General features: G+C 43.0%; 1 protein-coding gene across 1 annotated transcript in view; it reads right to left on the reverse strand.

The window, feature by feature from the left end:
• SIK3 (SIK family kinase 3) overlaps positions 1–16,497 on the reverse strand; it is a 248,463-nt gene that overhangs the window by 28,319 nt on the left and 203,647 nt on the right. The window contains 6 exon segments of the mRNA XM_021062877.1: positions 1,338–1,493; positions 1,750–1,903; positions 3,817–3,926; positions 4,036–4,113; positions 4,909–5,019; positions 5,550–5,668. Of these exon segments, the coding sequence (XP_020918536.1) occupies positions 1,338–1,493; positions 1,750–1,903; positions 3,817–3,926; positions 4,036–4,113; positions 4,909–5,019; positions 5,550–5,668 (728 nt within the window).

Raw genomic sequence — 16,497 nt, forward strand, 5'->3', positions numbered from 1 at the left:
AATGAGACCAGGAACTGTAAATATACATTATTTCCTTTTCCTGACAGTAGTGTCACTGAAAATGTGGCCTGTGGACCCATGCCAGTCTACAAACTGTTTTGCTACCAATCCAAGAGAAGGTAAGTAAAAAAAATAGTAAGATTTACAAACTTTTATAGAAATTTAATGGAATATTTTTTTTCTCTTTAATCCAATGAAATTCAGCCCTTGTAGCTCATATATTTTAAAAATTTTACTTCTCTACTAATTCACTTTTATTATGTTTTACAAAGGTATTAATCCCTGATGGGTGGGTAGAAGGGGAGAAAAAGGTCCCAACTAGAGGTAGCTTGAAAAACACTGCCCTAAAACGGCCAGCAAGGGCTATGGATATAATTAGCAACTGATCTTAAGGTAGTATGAGTTTGAAAGAATGAATCAATGAAGAAATGAATGACTAAATCTACCTATGACAGGAAAATAATCAGAAATAAACAGAACCCAGAGAAAGGAAAAGAATCTTTTTTTTTTTTTTTTTTTTTTTGGTCTTTTTAGGGCCGCACCTGAGGCATGTGAGGTTCCCAGTTTAGGGATCTAATTAGACCTACAGCTGCCAGCCTACACCACAGCCACAGCAACACCAGATCTGAGCCGCATCTGTGACCTATACCTCATGGCAACGTCAGATCCTTAACCCACTGAGCGAGGCCAGGGATTGAACCTGCAACCTCATGGTTCCTAGTCGGATTCATTTCCACTATACCTTGACGAGAACTCCAGAAAAGAATCTTTGAATGTGACTATCACATTTAAAAAAAAAAAAAAAAGGGACTGAAAGATACCAAATGCCAGGGTAGAGCTTGTGAAAGCCAAATAATTAAATGATCCAGGTTCTATCAAAAATATGAGGTAGTGTCAATCAAAGCAGAAAGGGTTGTTGAGAAGGTAATTTTAGAAACCAGTCTCAAAAGCTATTAAGCCCACAGAAAACTAGCTTCCACTGCCCTCCGGCAGGGAAACGCTATCTGTGAGAAGGCCGTGACTGAGGCTACCACTCCCCTGGCTCGAAGCAGGCAGGGCTGCAGCCGACCTTAACGAGGGTATCTGTAAGTGGCCCTCCCGAGAATGAGGCCCTCCAGGAGCTGGCTACAGTGTGGAAATTATTTGGTTACATAAAGAAGTTAACCAAAAACTAGGTCTGAAAAATCCTACTAGCCTGAACAAAATAGGAATGCACTGAACATCCTAAGCTGAGAGAAAGAAATTCAGATATTTAGGTTGAAGACCCTGGATTCCCAACCCTTGGTCCACAACCTCTTTAGCAAAAGCCTCTGGGAAAGCTTTGTGCTGCAACTCACTGGTGTCATGGTGACAAGAGGGGAGGGTCCCCGTGGGCGCTTCAGCAGCTGCTGGGCGTGCAGTTGGATGTTGGCGCCCCCATCTGATGCCCTCCGGCCAAGGGGGCCCATTCCATTCAGCAGCTGCAGGGTGGGCGGCTGTAACAGGGACTGCTCCTGTCGGGAGGAGAGTGGGAAGGACAGACTGGTGAGGGAGGGATGCAGGGAGAGGACAGCAGTCCTCTAAGCCACTGACACTAAGGGGTCCTGTGAGGGTGCTGCAGACCAGAGCAATCCTCCCTCTCACTCAGGCAAGAGAAACCACCCTTCTCCACAAGGACACCCTTAAATCCAGGGGAACACTCCCTCAAAGACTCTCAACAGGAGCTTAAATGGTCTTCTTTGGGAGCAGGCCCTCCCCCATCTCCCATACCTTGTACTCCAGCTGCCCAGTTGGCTGCAGATTTTGCATGGGCAACAGGTTGTGCATGAAGTTCATGTTAGGGGCCACCTGCAGGAAGGGAGCCTGTGGGTTGACGCCGGGAAAGCCAGGCAGGAGCTTCTGCAGATCTTCCATTACTTCCGTGCTGATGAAAAATGGGAGACGGAGAAGTTCAGTTAAAATGCTCACTCTCATCCCCAAAGTGATGAAACCGCTAAGTTCAGCACAATTAATTTAATTTTTTAAAAACCTTCCTCCTGAATTTGTATTTCTCTCTGAGATCCCAGAGTGAGGAGAAGTGTGTGGAATTTGGCTCTCTCCCGCGTCACTATCTGGGACTAGGGCTCGCCCTTCTTCACTGACCGCTCATGAAAAACCAACAGCTCTGAGCCAAGAGGAAACACTGGCCCCAGTCCAGGTCGGGTTTCCAAAGCCTACAGGTGAACAGCAAGTTTCTGGAGGGCACGGGCCACCCGTTAAAACAATGCTGCCTGAAGGAGCAACTGATTCACCAGGGAAAGAATGCGGTCCCCGAGGAGGTCAGCACCCACGGGCAGAGGAGTGGTGGATGCGCAGGGCTGCCGCACTCCAGCGGCAGGGTTTATGGCATATTTTACAATAAGAGATCTTTCCACTAACAGAGGGACACGGACTCCACCGTGCAGAGCAGCTGACACAGTCTCTGGAGCCAGAATGCTCCCATATTGCTTGTTTGATCCCAGGCCGAGATCAAGAAACGTGAAGCAAGCAAATCAACAGGCAGGTGGGGTTTTTTGGAAATCACTCAGAGGAAAAAAGAAACCGAGCTTTGCCCCTAGTTGAACTCTCAAGAGAACTCTTGCCACCCTTTTCTTCTGTACTCACTAAAAGAAATAGCTTTCCCCCCGCCCCCCCGCGCCTCCGCAAAAGGAGTTCCTGTCCTGGCTCATTGGAAACGTATCTGACTAGCATCCCTGAGGATCTGGGTTCAATATGGGCTCCGCTCAGTGGGTTAAGGGTCCGGCATTGCTGTGAGCTGTGGTATAGGTCGCAGGTGTGGCCTGGATCTGGTGTTGCTGTGGCTGTGGCTGTGGCCAGCAGTTGTAGCTCTGATTTGACCCTTAGCCTGGGAATCTCCATAAGCCTTGGGTGCGGACCTAGAAAGACCAAAAAAAAAAAAAAAAGGAAAAAGAAACAACCAGAAAAGAGGGAAGGCCATTTTTAATGTTAAGAACTTTTAAGTGCAGAACAAAGAAACAGAGGTTTTTAGCACATTTCCTCCACGTGAGGGCAACAGGGGACATACTGAAGGACTATCTGGGGAAAAGTGGTTCTTTTTTTTTTCTTTCTTTCTTTCTTTCTTTTTTCTTTTCTTTTCTTTTTTTTTTTTGTCCTTTTGCCTTTTCTAGGGCCGATCCCAAGGCATATGGAGGTTCCCAGGCTAGGGATTGAATCAGAGCTGTAGCCACTGGCCTACACCAGAGCCACAGCAACCACAGGATCCGAGCTGCGTCTGCAACCTACACCACAGTTCATGGCAATGCTGGATCATTAACCCACTGAGCAAGGCCAGGGATCGAACCCGCAACCTCATGGTTCCTAGTTGGATTCGTTAACCACTGCGCCACAACGGGAACTCCGAAAAGTGGTTCTTACTGAGTGTGTTTTTGGATTTTCGTTCACTTAATTTTAACATATAAATTACATCATGTTATCTGTCTTCCCTTCTTAGATGAGTCTTGCCTTAGAATACATGGCAAACAACATCTCTAAACCTGTCCAACTCAGATGAATTTTAAGGGGTACTTTTACGTGGCTTAGATCAGAAGACCTCAGTCCTTGTGGGGAAAGACACGCTGTGCTCTGCCGAGGTACTGGGATTAACCGGCATGATGGTAGCTACCAGCCCACCACCCACTAGGGACAGCTCTGTAATGCTTTAGTCAAATCAAGTCTGATCTACCAGGGCCCCTGAACCGGGCCCCTGCACTAGGTCTCATTTGGGAGATACAATGAAGAAGGAGAAAGGTGGGAATGCCCTGCCTGGGTGTTGATCGGGGCTGCTGGCCGGGGACTCACCGTGGATCGGCCACACCGACCGTATGCCTTCTCATGGACAGATAGCGGACCAATGCTTCGGGGGAAGGCTCTTCACCCTCATCACTGTCCAAGTTCACCGTCCCATCCGGCTGTGGTGGAGGGAAACACATCGCGTTAGGAATAGGAAGTAGGAAAAGGAAGCAAGGCAATGGGAAAGAAGGTAGTTTCAGCTGACAGCTCTCAGACGATGCCACTTGCCTCAACAATTTGGTTCTCTGGGTTGATCAGCTGCACCTGGGGGACGCTGATGTTCATCGTGGTGCCAGCCTGCTCCGCCTGGAAAGCAGGACATACACATACACACACATCTTCAATGCCAGACGTCTTTTCAAAGTCTTCCTGATTGCTAAAGCCTGTGTTTCTACCCGAGTCTTTGGTTCCTCTGCCCTAGAAGCTACAGCAAGGAAGCATTCTTGAGAAAAGACAGCCTCTCTCAATTTGCTGTTTCTATTTTTTTAAAAAAAATTTAACTACTGACACAAGAGTGTTGGAATACTCTTCCATCCTCCCTGTCAAAGAAAGGTTCAGTTTTTTGCTTGACCTCTGAAGAAGGAAGAGATGGTGGCTGGAAGGGGACAGAGGTAATGAAGAACTAGGAACTCTCTGGACCTAGAGTTAGCGAGCCACTGGCTCACGGCCCCACCCCTGCTCCATGTTCCTTGTCCTGAATCTGGTCACTGGAGTTATTGCCCACCTGGATGTTGACTGGTGCTTGAAAGGCCATGGCTCGGGGCATGCTAGGAGGTACTCCGACACGCAGGGTTTTATGTCTCTTATGCCGATCACAGAGCAGGCTGTAGATTGCACTATAGTGATCATAGGCATCTGATCTTAATGACTACCAAAAGAAAAGGGGAAAGAGCAAAAAACCCTGGTGAAACGGCATGTCAATGACCAAAACTCTTTCAATAGTAACATGAGAAGACCAAAGTGCCTTCTTTTCAAGGGCAGAGGAAGAAGAATGGGAGGAAAACAAAACAATCCAAGTTCCCAGGAAAGGAGGAAACATGGAGAAGGCAGAACAGAGGGAGTATGGCTATACCCCACCTCGTCCTCCACTCATTTAGATACCTGTAGTGTCCGCTCTTTGTCCAGTCCCATGTCCTCCATGGCCAAGAGGACATCCTCATTTAGGGGGTCCATCTGTCTTTCTTCCTTCAGCTGCTGGCATTCAGCTATTAACTGTGACATACAAAAAGGCAAGCTATCAAACTCCCAGTGAAGCACGTCAATATGGCATTAGCATCTGTAATGAACAAGCTGTTCCATGTCCCCTAGCTGGGGTCATTTTTGGCCTCAGACAAAGCCTAAGCAAGAAAGCCCTGGGTACTCAGCTACAAGCAGATAAGATCATTAAGATCCCTACTTTTCTGAGCTCCTTGGGGTACCTGGGATGACTATAACGTTTTAAATAAAGGAATGCCACAGGTGCCATTGCACTGAGCACGCTAAGACAAGAGGAAGCAGACAGTCCCAAGGGAGGAGGCTGAACTGTCCCAAGAGCCAGGAAGGGACTCTGATTTAAGGACAAGCGGTAGGGAAGAGCTATTCTCCCACAACTCAGCTGGTTTAAGATTCTTTCTTGCGGGCTTCACTTGCTGCTTTGGGATTATACAACAGTTTGTATCCAGGCCCAGCTTTTCGGGTCCTGGCCTGATTTCAATCTCATGCAACAAACCCACAGTGGCCCTACAAGGAGTTTCCCAGCTTACCCTGTCAAAGTTGGGATCAGCATCCCCTAGCTTCATCCACTTGTGCTTGCAGATCTGCTCCATGGAGAGGCGCTTGTTGGGGTCCAACACCAGCATGTGGCGGATCAAGTGCTCACATTCTGCAACAGACAAAGAGTCTGCCCTCAGTCCTGGTGAGAGAGGCCGCGGTAGGGCTAAGGAACCAGAGGAAAGGCAAGCAGATAGATTTCCAAGCACCTTGCTTCTGATTTGTTTCTCTTGCTTCTTGATCCTTACCTATGTCATTGTTTACTCCAGAGGGACAGGGCAAAGGCAGAAAGAAGTGGAGGAAAGAGAAAGTCAAGTCTGTTCATCTGGTTAATACCTTCACTAAAAGTCAAATTAGAAGAAGTCCAGGAGTTCCCGTTGTGGTTCAGTGGAAACGAATCCGACTAGGAACAATGAGGTGGTGAGTTCGAGCCCCGGCCTCGCTCAGTGGGTTAAGGATCTGGCATTGCCGTGAACTGTGGTGTAGGTCGCAGATGCCACTCAGATCCCTCGTTGCTGTGGCTGTGGTGTAGGCCGGCAGCTGTAGCTCCGATTCGACCCCTAGCCTGGGAACCTCCATATGCTGTGGGTACGGCCCTAAAAAGAAAAAAAAAAAAGAAGTCTGGGGGTAATCCATGGATTTCACTTATCTGTTATATATGGCCCCATTTAATAAAATTAATGAAGACTTGAACGTCCTCTGAAGAGATTCAGTATCTGACAAGGTCCTCAAAAGAGTCAGTCCCTTCCTCTCTATTCATTACTATGTGCACACGAACACTTTCAGCTTAGGTGTCTAAAAGCAAAACTTGGGGAACTACAATTTTCTGACGGTTCAAGGTGTAGGGAAGAGAGGCACAGGCACAGGATGCCTCCGACCACACACCGGGGCTCTGCTAACTTTATGGATCATCTTCTCCATGGTGTTGAAACATTTGCAGGTGCATACGACAGGGCTCTGAGCTAAAGAGATTCTGATCAAGAAAGGTTCCTCTCTGGGAGCTCATGCCATAATTTACTGCAGAAGGAATAATAGATTCGAAATCAAGACGCCTATATTCTGATTTCAAAACCAGCCTCTAAGTTTTCTCTTCTATAAATTGGGGGTATTGAGGATGATGTGGGAGTAGTACTTGCAAAGAAGACGGTGATGATGATGATGATGATATGAACAGCAGTACTGAGATGCTCTTCTGAGTACTTCACAAGTATTTTTATCTCATTTAATCCTTACAGCAAACCAGGAGGAAGGGACTATCAGCACTCTCATTGTGGAAATGGTAAAAATTAGGCACAGAGAAGTCAAGAACCCACAGTCTGACTCTCTGGCTGGTGCTCTTAACCCTGCGCTCTCCTGCCTCTACGCTGCCCAGAGCTGTGGGCAAACTCCTGAACTATTAATTTAACATCTTCATTCATGCGACTATCATCGCTCGCTTAGACTATCACAAAAGTCTCCTAACTGGTCTTTCTGCTTCCACTCTTGCTCCAGGACAATCTATTCTCCATCGAGAAGCAAAGGGCATATTTCTAAAGCCAAAGTTTGAGGCTCTCACCACCCTGACTACAACTTTCCAATCTCTTTCCATAACGCATAGGATAAAGTCCACAGTCCTCTGAGCTCTGGTGGCACTGGCCTTCTCTCTGGTCTGTGCACGTGCTTACACACACCCACCAGGAGCGTTTACACTTGCTGCTTCCCTTAGTAGGGATGGTCAATCCTCAAACCCTCACGTAGCTGGTTTCTGGTCATCACTGTCTCAGAAAGATCTCCCCTGGCCACCTTATCCATCTAAAGCAGGCCTCCAGTCCCACTCTGTTCCATTAAACTGATTTTCTTCATACTAATGACTTCCTTGTGAAATCATACTGTTTATTGTTTGTTATCTTAACTCCTTCACCTCTATGCAAGGTCTATGTCTTTCTTACTGCTGTTTCCAACATCAAGCCTGAAATACCAAAGATGATTATTATATTTAATAGCTGAATAAATAGCTGCTTAATATATGAATAAATATTTACTGAAACTCAATGAGACTGTATTTGTGGAAATACTTTTTTAAAACTAAAATTCTCTATGAGATACAAAATGGTCCATTTCTATTTCACTACAGCTATCCTGAAAATAAAACTGGTCAGTGATAATAACAATAACAATAATAAATTAAAGAGACTTTAATGCGTTAAAAGACTTTACACACAAGGCCCTGCGCTTACTGACTTTATTTAATTTAATCTTCATGACAACCCTATACTAGATCCTGTTATCAGCCCAGTCTAGAAAAGAAGGAACGAGTTGGCTAAGGAACCAACACCAAGGAGCAGCAGAGCCCGGATATGACTTCCCCTTATTTGGCTTCATGTGGATATGAATTGTTGGATCTATTTTTCCAGAGTAAACTCAACTTTGCGACCCCACGATTTCAGCACCATTTGGTACACACCATTCTATATCATCATCTTGAAAGGCATACTAAGAGAAATGAAGAAAAATTACTCAATTTTTAATTTACTCTGATTTTAAAAGAAAATACATCAAAGTTCCATACATCAAAGTTCCTCTACCAAAATATTTTATAGCAGGCATTCATTTGTTATTGCTTTGTGACTAAAAGTGTATCCAAGAGTTCACTGGTGACCTAGTGGTTAAAGATTTGGCATTGTCACTGCTGTGGCTCAGGTTCCATCCCTGGCCTGGGAACTTGTGCATGCTGCAGGCATGGCCAAAAAAAAAACAAAAAAAACAAAAAAAACAAAAAAAAAAAACAAAAAAAAAAACATATTCAGGGAGTTCCTGAGGCTCAGTGGAAACAAATCTGACTAGCATCCATAAGGACCCAGGTTCGGTCCCTGGCCTTGCTCAGTGGGTGAAGGATCCTGCGTTGCCATGGCTGCAGTGTAGGTCACAGACGTGGCTCAGATGCCAAGTTGCTGTGGCTATGGGGTAGGCCGGCAGCTGTAGCTTCAATTCAACCCCTAGCCTGGGACCCTCCACCACATGCAGCCCTAAAAAGCCAAAAAAAAAAAAAGCATATTCAAATGCGGTATCGACTCCGAAGCCTGTAGTTTCTACATTCCTATAAAATAAATGCCATCTACAACATTAAGCTTTCATTCAAATTATGTCTCCAGAGTAGCAAGGCTAGAACCCACAACTGTAGCATTTGTGTGGATAACAAATATCATTGCCATACACCTTTATGGTCTGCAATTACCTGTGAGGAAAAAAATGTCCTTGATTTAGAAAGTTACTAAAACTAAAGGCTCCTAGCTATAATGGAAAAAATAAAAATCATTATTTAAAAATTAAAAAAAAAATTAAAAAAAACTAAAGGCTCCCGTATAGGGAGAAGGCCGGAGACTGATTCCAAAGCTGTGGTATTGTTAGGACCTCTAGATGGCACTCTACTGTTTTCTTTTGGTTTCCATATAGCATTTTGTGCCTAACTGTAGCCACATCAGTCCTGAATCAGATGACCAAGAAAGAATGGTATTCAGTTACAGCCTTGCTTTAAAATAAAATTTTCAAGGTATTTTTGTAAAAATAACGACAAATAACACCACCATAATAAGTTGTGATTAGAAGATGTACTTGATTCAATTTTAGGATCTTGAAAGCTCTATTCAGTCACCCTTAACCATTATTTGGTTTCAGATGCCTTGAAAAATCTCCAGAAAAATGTGAACAAGAACTTATACACAAAAATTTGCATATAACTTTAGTCTGTTCAAGGAGCCCCAGAGCCTGTCAGAGATGCCCCAGATGTCCACAGGTCCCACGCTGAGAACTCTTGGTTGCAGTGGCAACACCTAACAGACAGGAGCTCTCATCTGTGTGCCCTACATAACATCCAGCTCACGGAGGAACAGAAATCTAACACCCTCATATGTTGCACAGATGGTAAAATATGACAAAATGCGGAAAGCTGGGGTATTATTATCAACTTCTGTTTCCTAAGTGTCATATATAGCTCTGGAAATTATATTCAAACTAGACTGGAACATACCATTCTATGTAAAATATGGAAAGAGGGAGAAAACAAAGGGAATAAATGCTCTCAAACCTAATAACACAATCAACCACTGGATGGTCAGTATAAATAAGTGGAAAGAAAATGAAGTCTTGGATCAAACAGTACAAAACATCAACTTTCCCAGATGCCAAAATGAACTCCAATGTCAAAAATGGCCCCATCAGTTGCTCCCTCTCAAAGACAGAGCCTTTGACTCTGAACAGAACTGGAGCTTCTGGGCAGCGCAGGAACCCAGGCTGTGTGTGTGCAGAGGGGAGGGGAGTTGGGGGGGGGGGGGCTCCCTTCAGAGCTGCTCTCATCTGCTCTGTGCAGGCGCCAGGCAGCCTCTGCAGAGAAAATCACTGTGGGCCCATGAAACTTGATGCCATCAGATCAGTGACTGGAGGATGCGCAGCTCAGGCCCTGCCTTGTGGTGCTGACAGGCATTTGGATGACTTCTGGAGAGAGGGCTGCTGTATGGGCAGGGTCCTAAAATGGGAATTAAGTTTAGACCGCCATCTCAAGTTGTAATTCCATCTGAGGCTACATCTTTAACATCTTTTTCTTTTTTGACCTTGATAATAAACAGCTTTCTCTAAGAGGCTGAAAGTATTCAGCCTAAAGGGGAAGAAATAAAGGATGAGGAAAGGGAGTTAATATCCAACTTCAAACTCACCCAACATAGTTAACCGAAGTTCTGTTTCTGGTTTCCAAAATAGAAGAAACAGAATAACTTAAGAAAGAATTTCCTGACTAAAACTTTGAAAACCTGCCCCCTGAAGACAGGTTAAAGGCAATGAGGCTGATTTATCTCGGACAAAAGGAGGGGCACACTGGGCTTCTTCAAATATCTGAAAGGTATTTATAAAGAAGACTAAGTGGATTGTACTGTGCTGCTCCTCAGTCCAGAATTTGGAGTAATCAGGAAGTTATAAGTTCAGTTTAGGAAAAATCTAATTATCAGAGTTGACCCAAAGTACTGGATCAAGATCCTAGGGAGGTAAGGCGGGGCCCCTTCAGCAAGTGAGGGGGGCATTCAAGTGGGCAGGGCCACACCTAGAGCACAGCTAATTTTATTTATTTTATAGATTTGTATTCTGAGTAAGATTTCACCTAAAAAAATAAGTCCAGAAACAACTGGATAGGATGAACTCTTTGGTTTCCATGTAAAAGTGAACAATCTGACCTGTGAAACCGTATCCTTATTGTCACTGGAAATGTCCAATCAGAAGCTGGCATTTGAGATGTCATTAGAAGGGCTCCCAGCCTTAGGTGTGAGGAAGACTAGGGGTCCTTTAACGAGGGAACCTGTGTCTCACTGAGCAGTGTATCCCCAGGGCCTGCAGAGCACATGGTTATGTAACAGGCCCTCAGTAAGGCCAGCTGAAAGAAAGACTGGACTAGGTGACTGCTACAGTTCCTTCCAACAACTTAAATAATCCTATCCCAAGAATCCACAATAGAACAGGCATTCTCCATGCTTCAAGCTAGAAAATCCAGCCAACTATTATTTTTCAGAAGATTAAGTTGTGGAATTGTTTAGGGGCAAAAGTCAGGACTGGGTGATTTCCAAGGCTTCCCCTTGCAGCTTTAGAGTTCTCTGTCTCTCTCATACAGAGGGTACATACTGACTGATCTTTTCTGAGGCTGTACAGAATAATACGTAAATCAGATTACCCAGTGAGGAGACATCTGCATGGGGGCAAAGCTATAGCATCAAGGTTATGACACAACAAATCAAAACAGCTCTTGGCAGATAAATCTTCTTCATAAGCCCTATGGATTTGTCTGAAAGTGATATATATCTTTAGCCTTTTAAGAGAGTGAGAGAAAGAAAAAGGAGTGAAAAACAACATAGGGAAGGAGCAAATGAAAGATCAGTAGAGCAATTCATTCAAAAATGTCATTTCATAATAATTCCTAACACTTATCCAGTACTTATATGCCAGGCAGAGTGCTAAATCCTTTAAGTTATTTTAAGCACTTAATTCACAGACTAATTCTTATTATTATTATAATACCTATTTTATACATAAAGGAATTAAAAAATCAGAGAAGTTAAGAAACTTGACCAGGAGGTTTCCTAGTGGCCTAGTGGTTAAGGATCCAGGGTTGTTACTCCTGTGGCATGGATTTGGTCTCTGGCCCAGGAATTTCTGCATGCTGTGTGTGTGGCAAAAAAGAAAAGGAAAGAAAAGAAAAGAAACTTGAGCAGATAATAAGAGGCAAGACCTGGATACAAATTCTGGTCAGTCTTACTCCAAAGCCAGAGTTTTTCACTCATATAAAACCTGAATTAATTGATGATATTTTAGGTAGTAGCCAGCATATTTTTATAAAACATGGCACATCAATTTCATTCTTCTTCTTTTTTTTTTTTTTTGTCTTTTTGCCATTACCTTGGGCCGCTCCAGCGGCATATGGAGGTTCCCAGGCTAGGGGTCGAATTGGAGCCGTAGCCGCCGGCCTACGCCAGAGCCACAGCAACGCGGGATCCGAGCCGCGTCTGCAACCTACACCACAGCTCACGGCAACGCCGGATCGTTAACCCACTAAGCAAGGGCAGGGACCGAACCCGCAACCTCATGGTTCCTAGTCGGATTCGTTAACCACTGCACCATGATGGGAACTCCCTCATTCTTCTTCTGACAAGAGCAAACACCATGTAATCTCCATAGGGTCCATGATGACAGAGTTCACCCACAAGCCGAGTTCACAGAAAGTGGACTAGGTAATAAATACATGGGAGAAGGCTATGAACTAGCTGGAAAGCAATGTTACGGGGAACAGCCAGTTGGATTAAGATGAACTGAGAAGGCAGGGGCATGACGGTGAGGGTGAAATGCACCGCAAGGGAGTGAGCCTAGCTTATAAATTCTGCTTGTTGCATGGTGATGGAGACTGTGACGGAAGGCTGGCAACGACAGTCTTCTTCATTCAAGGAATCACAGACAGGCAGAGGGGCAGGTGAGAATTCAGGGAACTGGCCCTCAGAATCTTCAGGCTGATCCCGTGAGGGAGGAAATGCCAACTGTCCCTCAAGCCCTTCATGTGTTGCGAAAGTATGGGACATGGCAAAGCAATCATTTTCAGCTCTGTGGGCAGAGGAGTGGTCTGCAAGAAACTGAGTCATAGATTCTTTGTGACCACATAAAACTGCTTAGAGCTGGGGAAACAGAAGACATCTGTGTGCCAGGAGGCATGAGAAGAATGCGAGGAAGAAGCAGTTAGCAGGAGATTCATGTTGCTTACAGGTACTTGGACAGAGGGTCTGGTCTGGTTTCTCACGTCCTCTTTCCACACACCAGTGTGTTCAAAGGTCACTCCCAAGCACCCAGCCCAAGAGCTCTTTATATTCAACAGTTTTACAAACATCTTAATAATGTTTAATTCTGCCAGGCAATTTCAAAGAGGGCTCTATTTTTCTCAAAGCCCAAAAAGCCAAAAAAGGAAACAAAAATAAACTGGCTATTAACTCTCATTTCTATTTCCCTGAAAAATGAACTAACTTCATAAATTTTCAAGTTAAGTAACACTAAAGTCTTACATTTTCCAGAGCAAGGATCCTATATGATGTTATCCATTCACTTTGGCCAGTTCAGGTACCAGTCTAAATTGACACTACTATAGCAGACAAACAGATCAACACTGATGAATGGTCTACAATGACAGTCTCTGGATGGAGAAACATGGCTTTGATGGCAGCCTGTGTTCTGGACTTACAAATGTTTGCGACTCAGAGTTCCTCTTTAATGCTATCTGCCCTTTCCAAAAAAAAAAAAAAAAAAAAAGTCTATCTAATGTCCTGATCCTGTCATAATCATGGCTAATAGAACTAAAAAGAAAGTCAATGAGAAATCATAGGAGTTTTTGCCAAGAAACCTTCTTCTGGTGAAAAGCTCAGAGTTAGGAATACCTACTCTGCTTGTGGACTAAGCCCTAGAAATGAAAATTTTTTAACATGCTCAAGGAAACCCTGTCATTGTCAGCTGTCACTTAGGATGAATCTATTTTATGCAGTGACTACTTTAAAATCTAAACATTATTAGAGAAATGCATGTCAAAACTACAATTTGTTATCTCCTCACACCAGTCAGAATGGCCATCATCAAAAAGTCTATAAACAATAAATGCTGGCGAGGGTGTGGAGAAAAGGGAATCCTCCTACAGTGCTGGTGGGAATGTATTGGCGCAACCACTACGAAGGACAGTATGGAGGTTCCCTAAAAAACTAAATATAGAAATACCATACGACAGCACCTCTAGGCATATATCCAGAGAAAGCTGTAGTTTGAAAAGATACATGTACTCCAATGTTCACTGCAGCACTGTTTACAACAGCCAAGACATGGAAACAACCTAAATGTCCACTGACAGAGGACTGGATAAAGATGTGGTACATAAATAGAAAGGGATATTATTCAGCCATAAAAAAGAATGAAATAATGCCATTTGCAGCAACATGGATGGCCCTATAAATTATCATACTAAGTGAAGTCAGACAGAGAAAGACATGTGTCATATGATATCATTTATATGTGAAATCTAATAAAAATGATACAAAAGAGCTATTTATAAAACAGAAACAAACTCATAAATATCAAAACCAATCTTTTGGTTACCAGATGGGAAACCACTGCAGGTAGGGAGAAAATGGGAGGGTGGGAATAACATATACACACTACTGGATAAAACAGAAATTAACAGGAATCTACTATGTAGCACAGGAAAATCTACTCAATGGTTTGTAATAACCTATATGGGAAAAAAACCATATATTTATAACTGATTCACTTTGTTGTACACCTGAAACTAATACAACGTTGTAAGTCAACTATACTTCAATAAAATTTTTTAAAAATCTGAACAAAGTACACAAATGGTCTTGAAATAAGACACTTCTATGTATTGAGAACATACACTGAATGTACTGTCCTACAGATATATTCAGAAATTACAAAAATGTTAAATACAACCATATGAAATTCTGCTATATTGGACATTGTTAGAATAGTAGTGTTGTAGGAACTGGAAGACTTTTACTCTACAGAAATTAAATTTTGACACTATACTATTACAATAGAAATACATAAACACTCCTAACTTGCATTAAAGTTAGAGTCAATACCAAAGTTTTACACAACAGAAGAAAATACATAATCTTAGAATTAACTGTAATGGAACTTTATAATACTGTTGGTTATAATAAGATTTGACTCATAATAAATAAACATTGAGATCAGCTCCTCTAAACAATGCACTGTGGGAAAAAATGTCTCATTTTGAAGCCATTTGTTTTCAGTTCTTCTGTGGAAAGAAAAATACGAATCCTAGCACCAAAGCATTCAGTAAACTCCTAGAAGGTTAGTCCAACAGCGAGAGATGAGTCAAGGAAGTGGAGAGTGATTTAAGTACAAATTCCAACACCACTGGTTTCTGCAAACTACTAGCAGAATGTTCTGCAATAGAAATAAAGTTCCTTATAACCAAATCCTGTGAGACACTCTGTGGCCGAACACAGAGGCCAAAGGGAGATGGCTTGGCACAATTTAGCAAATAATGATAGTGCTAATAAGATTCTATTAGGAATCAATAAAGTTAAACTCTAAGGTTTTTAATAGTTCAACAATCTGAGATAACCCAAGGAGAAAACAAATGTCTGACCCATAGATCTCTATTTGTCAGAAAAATAACATCTATTTCTTGAACTTTCCTTATTTTCTACTGTTTTTCTAGGTGGCTGTGATGTTGCCAGAATTCAGATTTAGGAATTAGGAGGCTGGCTTAAAGGCAATTATCTCTAGCCCCAACCTTGAAAAGACTCTGGCATGCTACACTGTTACACTAGAGGCTGTCAGATTTGCAGCTAACATTTTAAAAATAAAAATATGTCACTTATACTATCTTATTATTCAAATACATTCTGAAGTCCTAATATCAATCATTAGTGGTAGAAGAAAATTCTGGCTCAGTTTCACTTCAGTGTTTAATATGCAGTACATAATACTAACTTTTTTCCATAAATAATCCAGATGCAGATGGACAAAGATATCCACTCCAGGACTCTCTTGATACTTGGAATAACGTCTCAGATATATATTCATTGAGAATTAAAATACAATCAAAGGCAGTTAAGCAGTTTCTGAAGCCAGAATGCAGGGCTCAAATATCAGCTCTGCCTAGCTGGGTGACTCTGGGTGCTAAATTTACCATGCCTCAATTGTCTTGCCCATCAAATGACAGAAACAGCCTACTTCATAGGGTTGTTTTGAATATTAAAGAGGTTAAAGCAACAGTGTCTGGTACAGAGAAAGTGTTCAATGGATATTAGCTATTATCCAAATCTCTGGAGGCCTTCCATTTAGAACTTCCTCCCTTAGTCTATTTTCCTCTATAGAGCTGCTGAAGCTAGGAGGCAGAGCTTGCAAATACTGAGGAGGGCAGTACTCCTATGCCCCCCGCCTTGGTTTTCTACTATATTAGGTAAAATCACAGAGATGGTCAGGGGAGGCGTGCTTAGCTCTGAGGTAGATCTAGCCTCGTTCCTGACATCACGTGGATGTCTGCATTCACAAATATCAAACACAGACTGGTCCCCAGCGGCAGAGTATATCTTTAAAGGGTATGAGAGAATTGCATGGAAGACTCTGAGCCCCTTAGTATATGGAGACTGATGGGTGAGTTACTTTACTCTCTGGTACCAATCCCTCCAAACAAAGTGCTTTTAGCCAAGCAAGATGTTGTGTGGTTCTTGATGTTAGTAAGCCAATCAGGGCAGAGTTGTTTGCATCTAAGTGGAAGCTTTTTGGCAGTAGCTGCAGAGTGGTCTCCATCAGAAGCATTATGAAGCCTACATCTTGCATTCCGAGTGATAAAATGCTTATGCAGTATTACAATTAATTAAGTTGCAATGAAGTCTAATCAATAAA

This window comes from Sus scrofa, chromosome 9 (genome assembly GCF_000003025.6).
Source record: "Sus scrofa isolate TJ Tabasco breed Duroc chromosome 9, Sscrofa11.1, whole genome shotgun sequence".
Lineage (NCBI taxonomy): Eukaryota > Metazoa > Chordata > Mammalia > Artiodactyla > Suidae > Sus > Sus scrofa.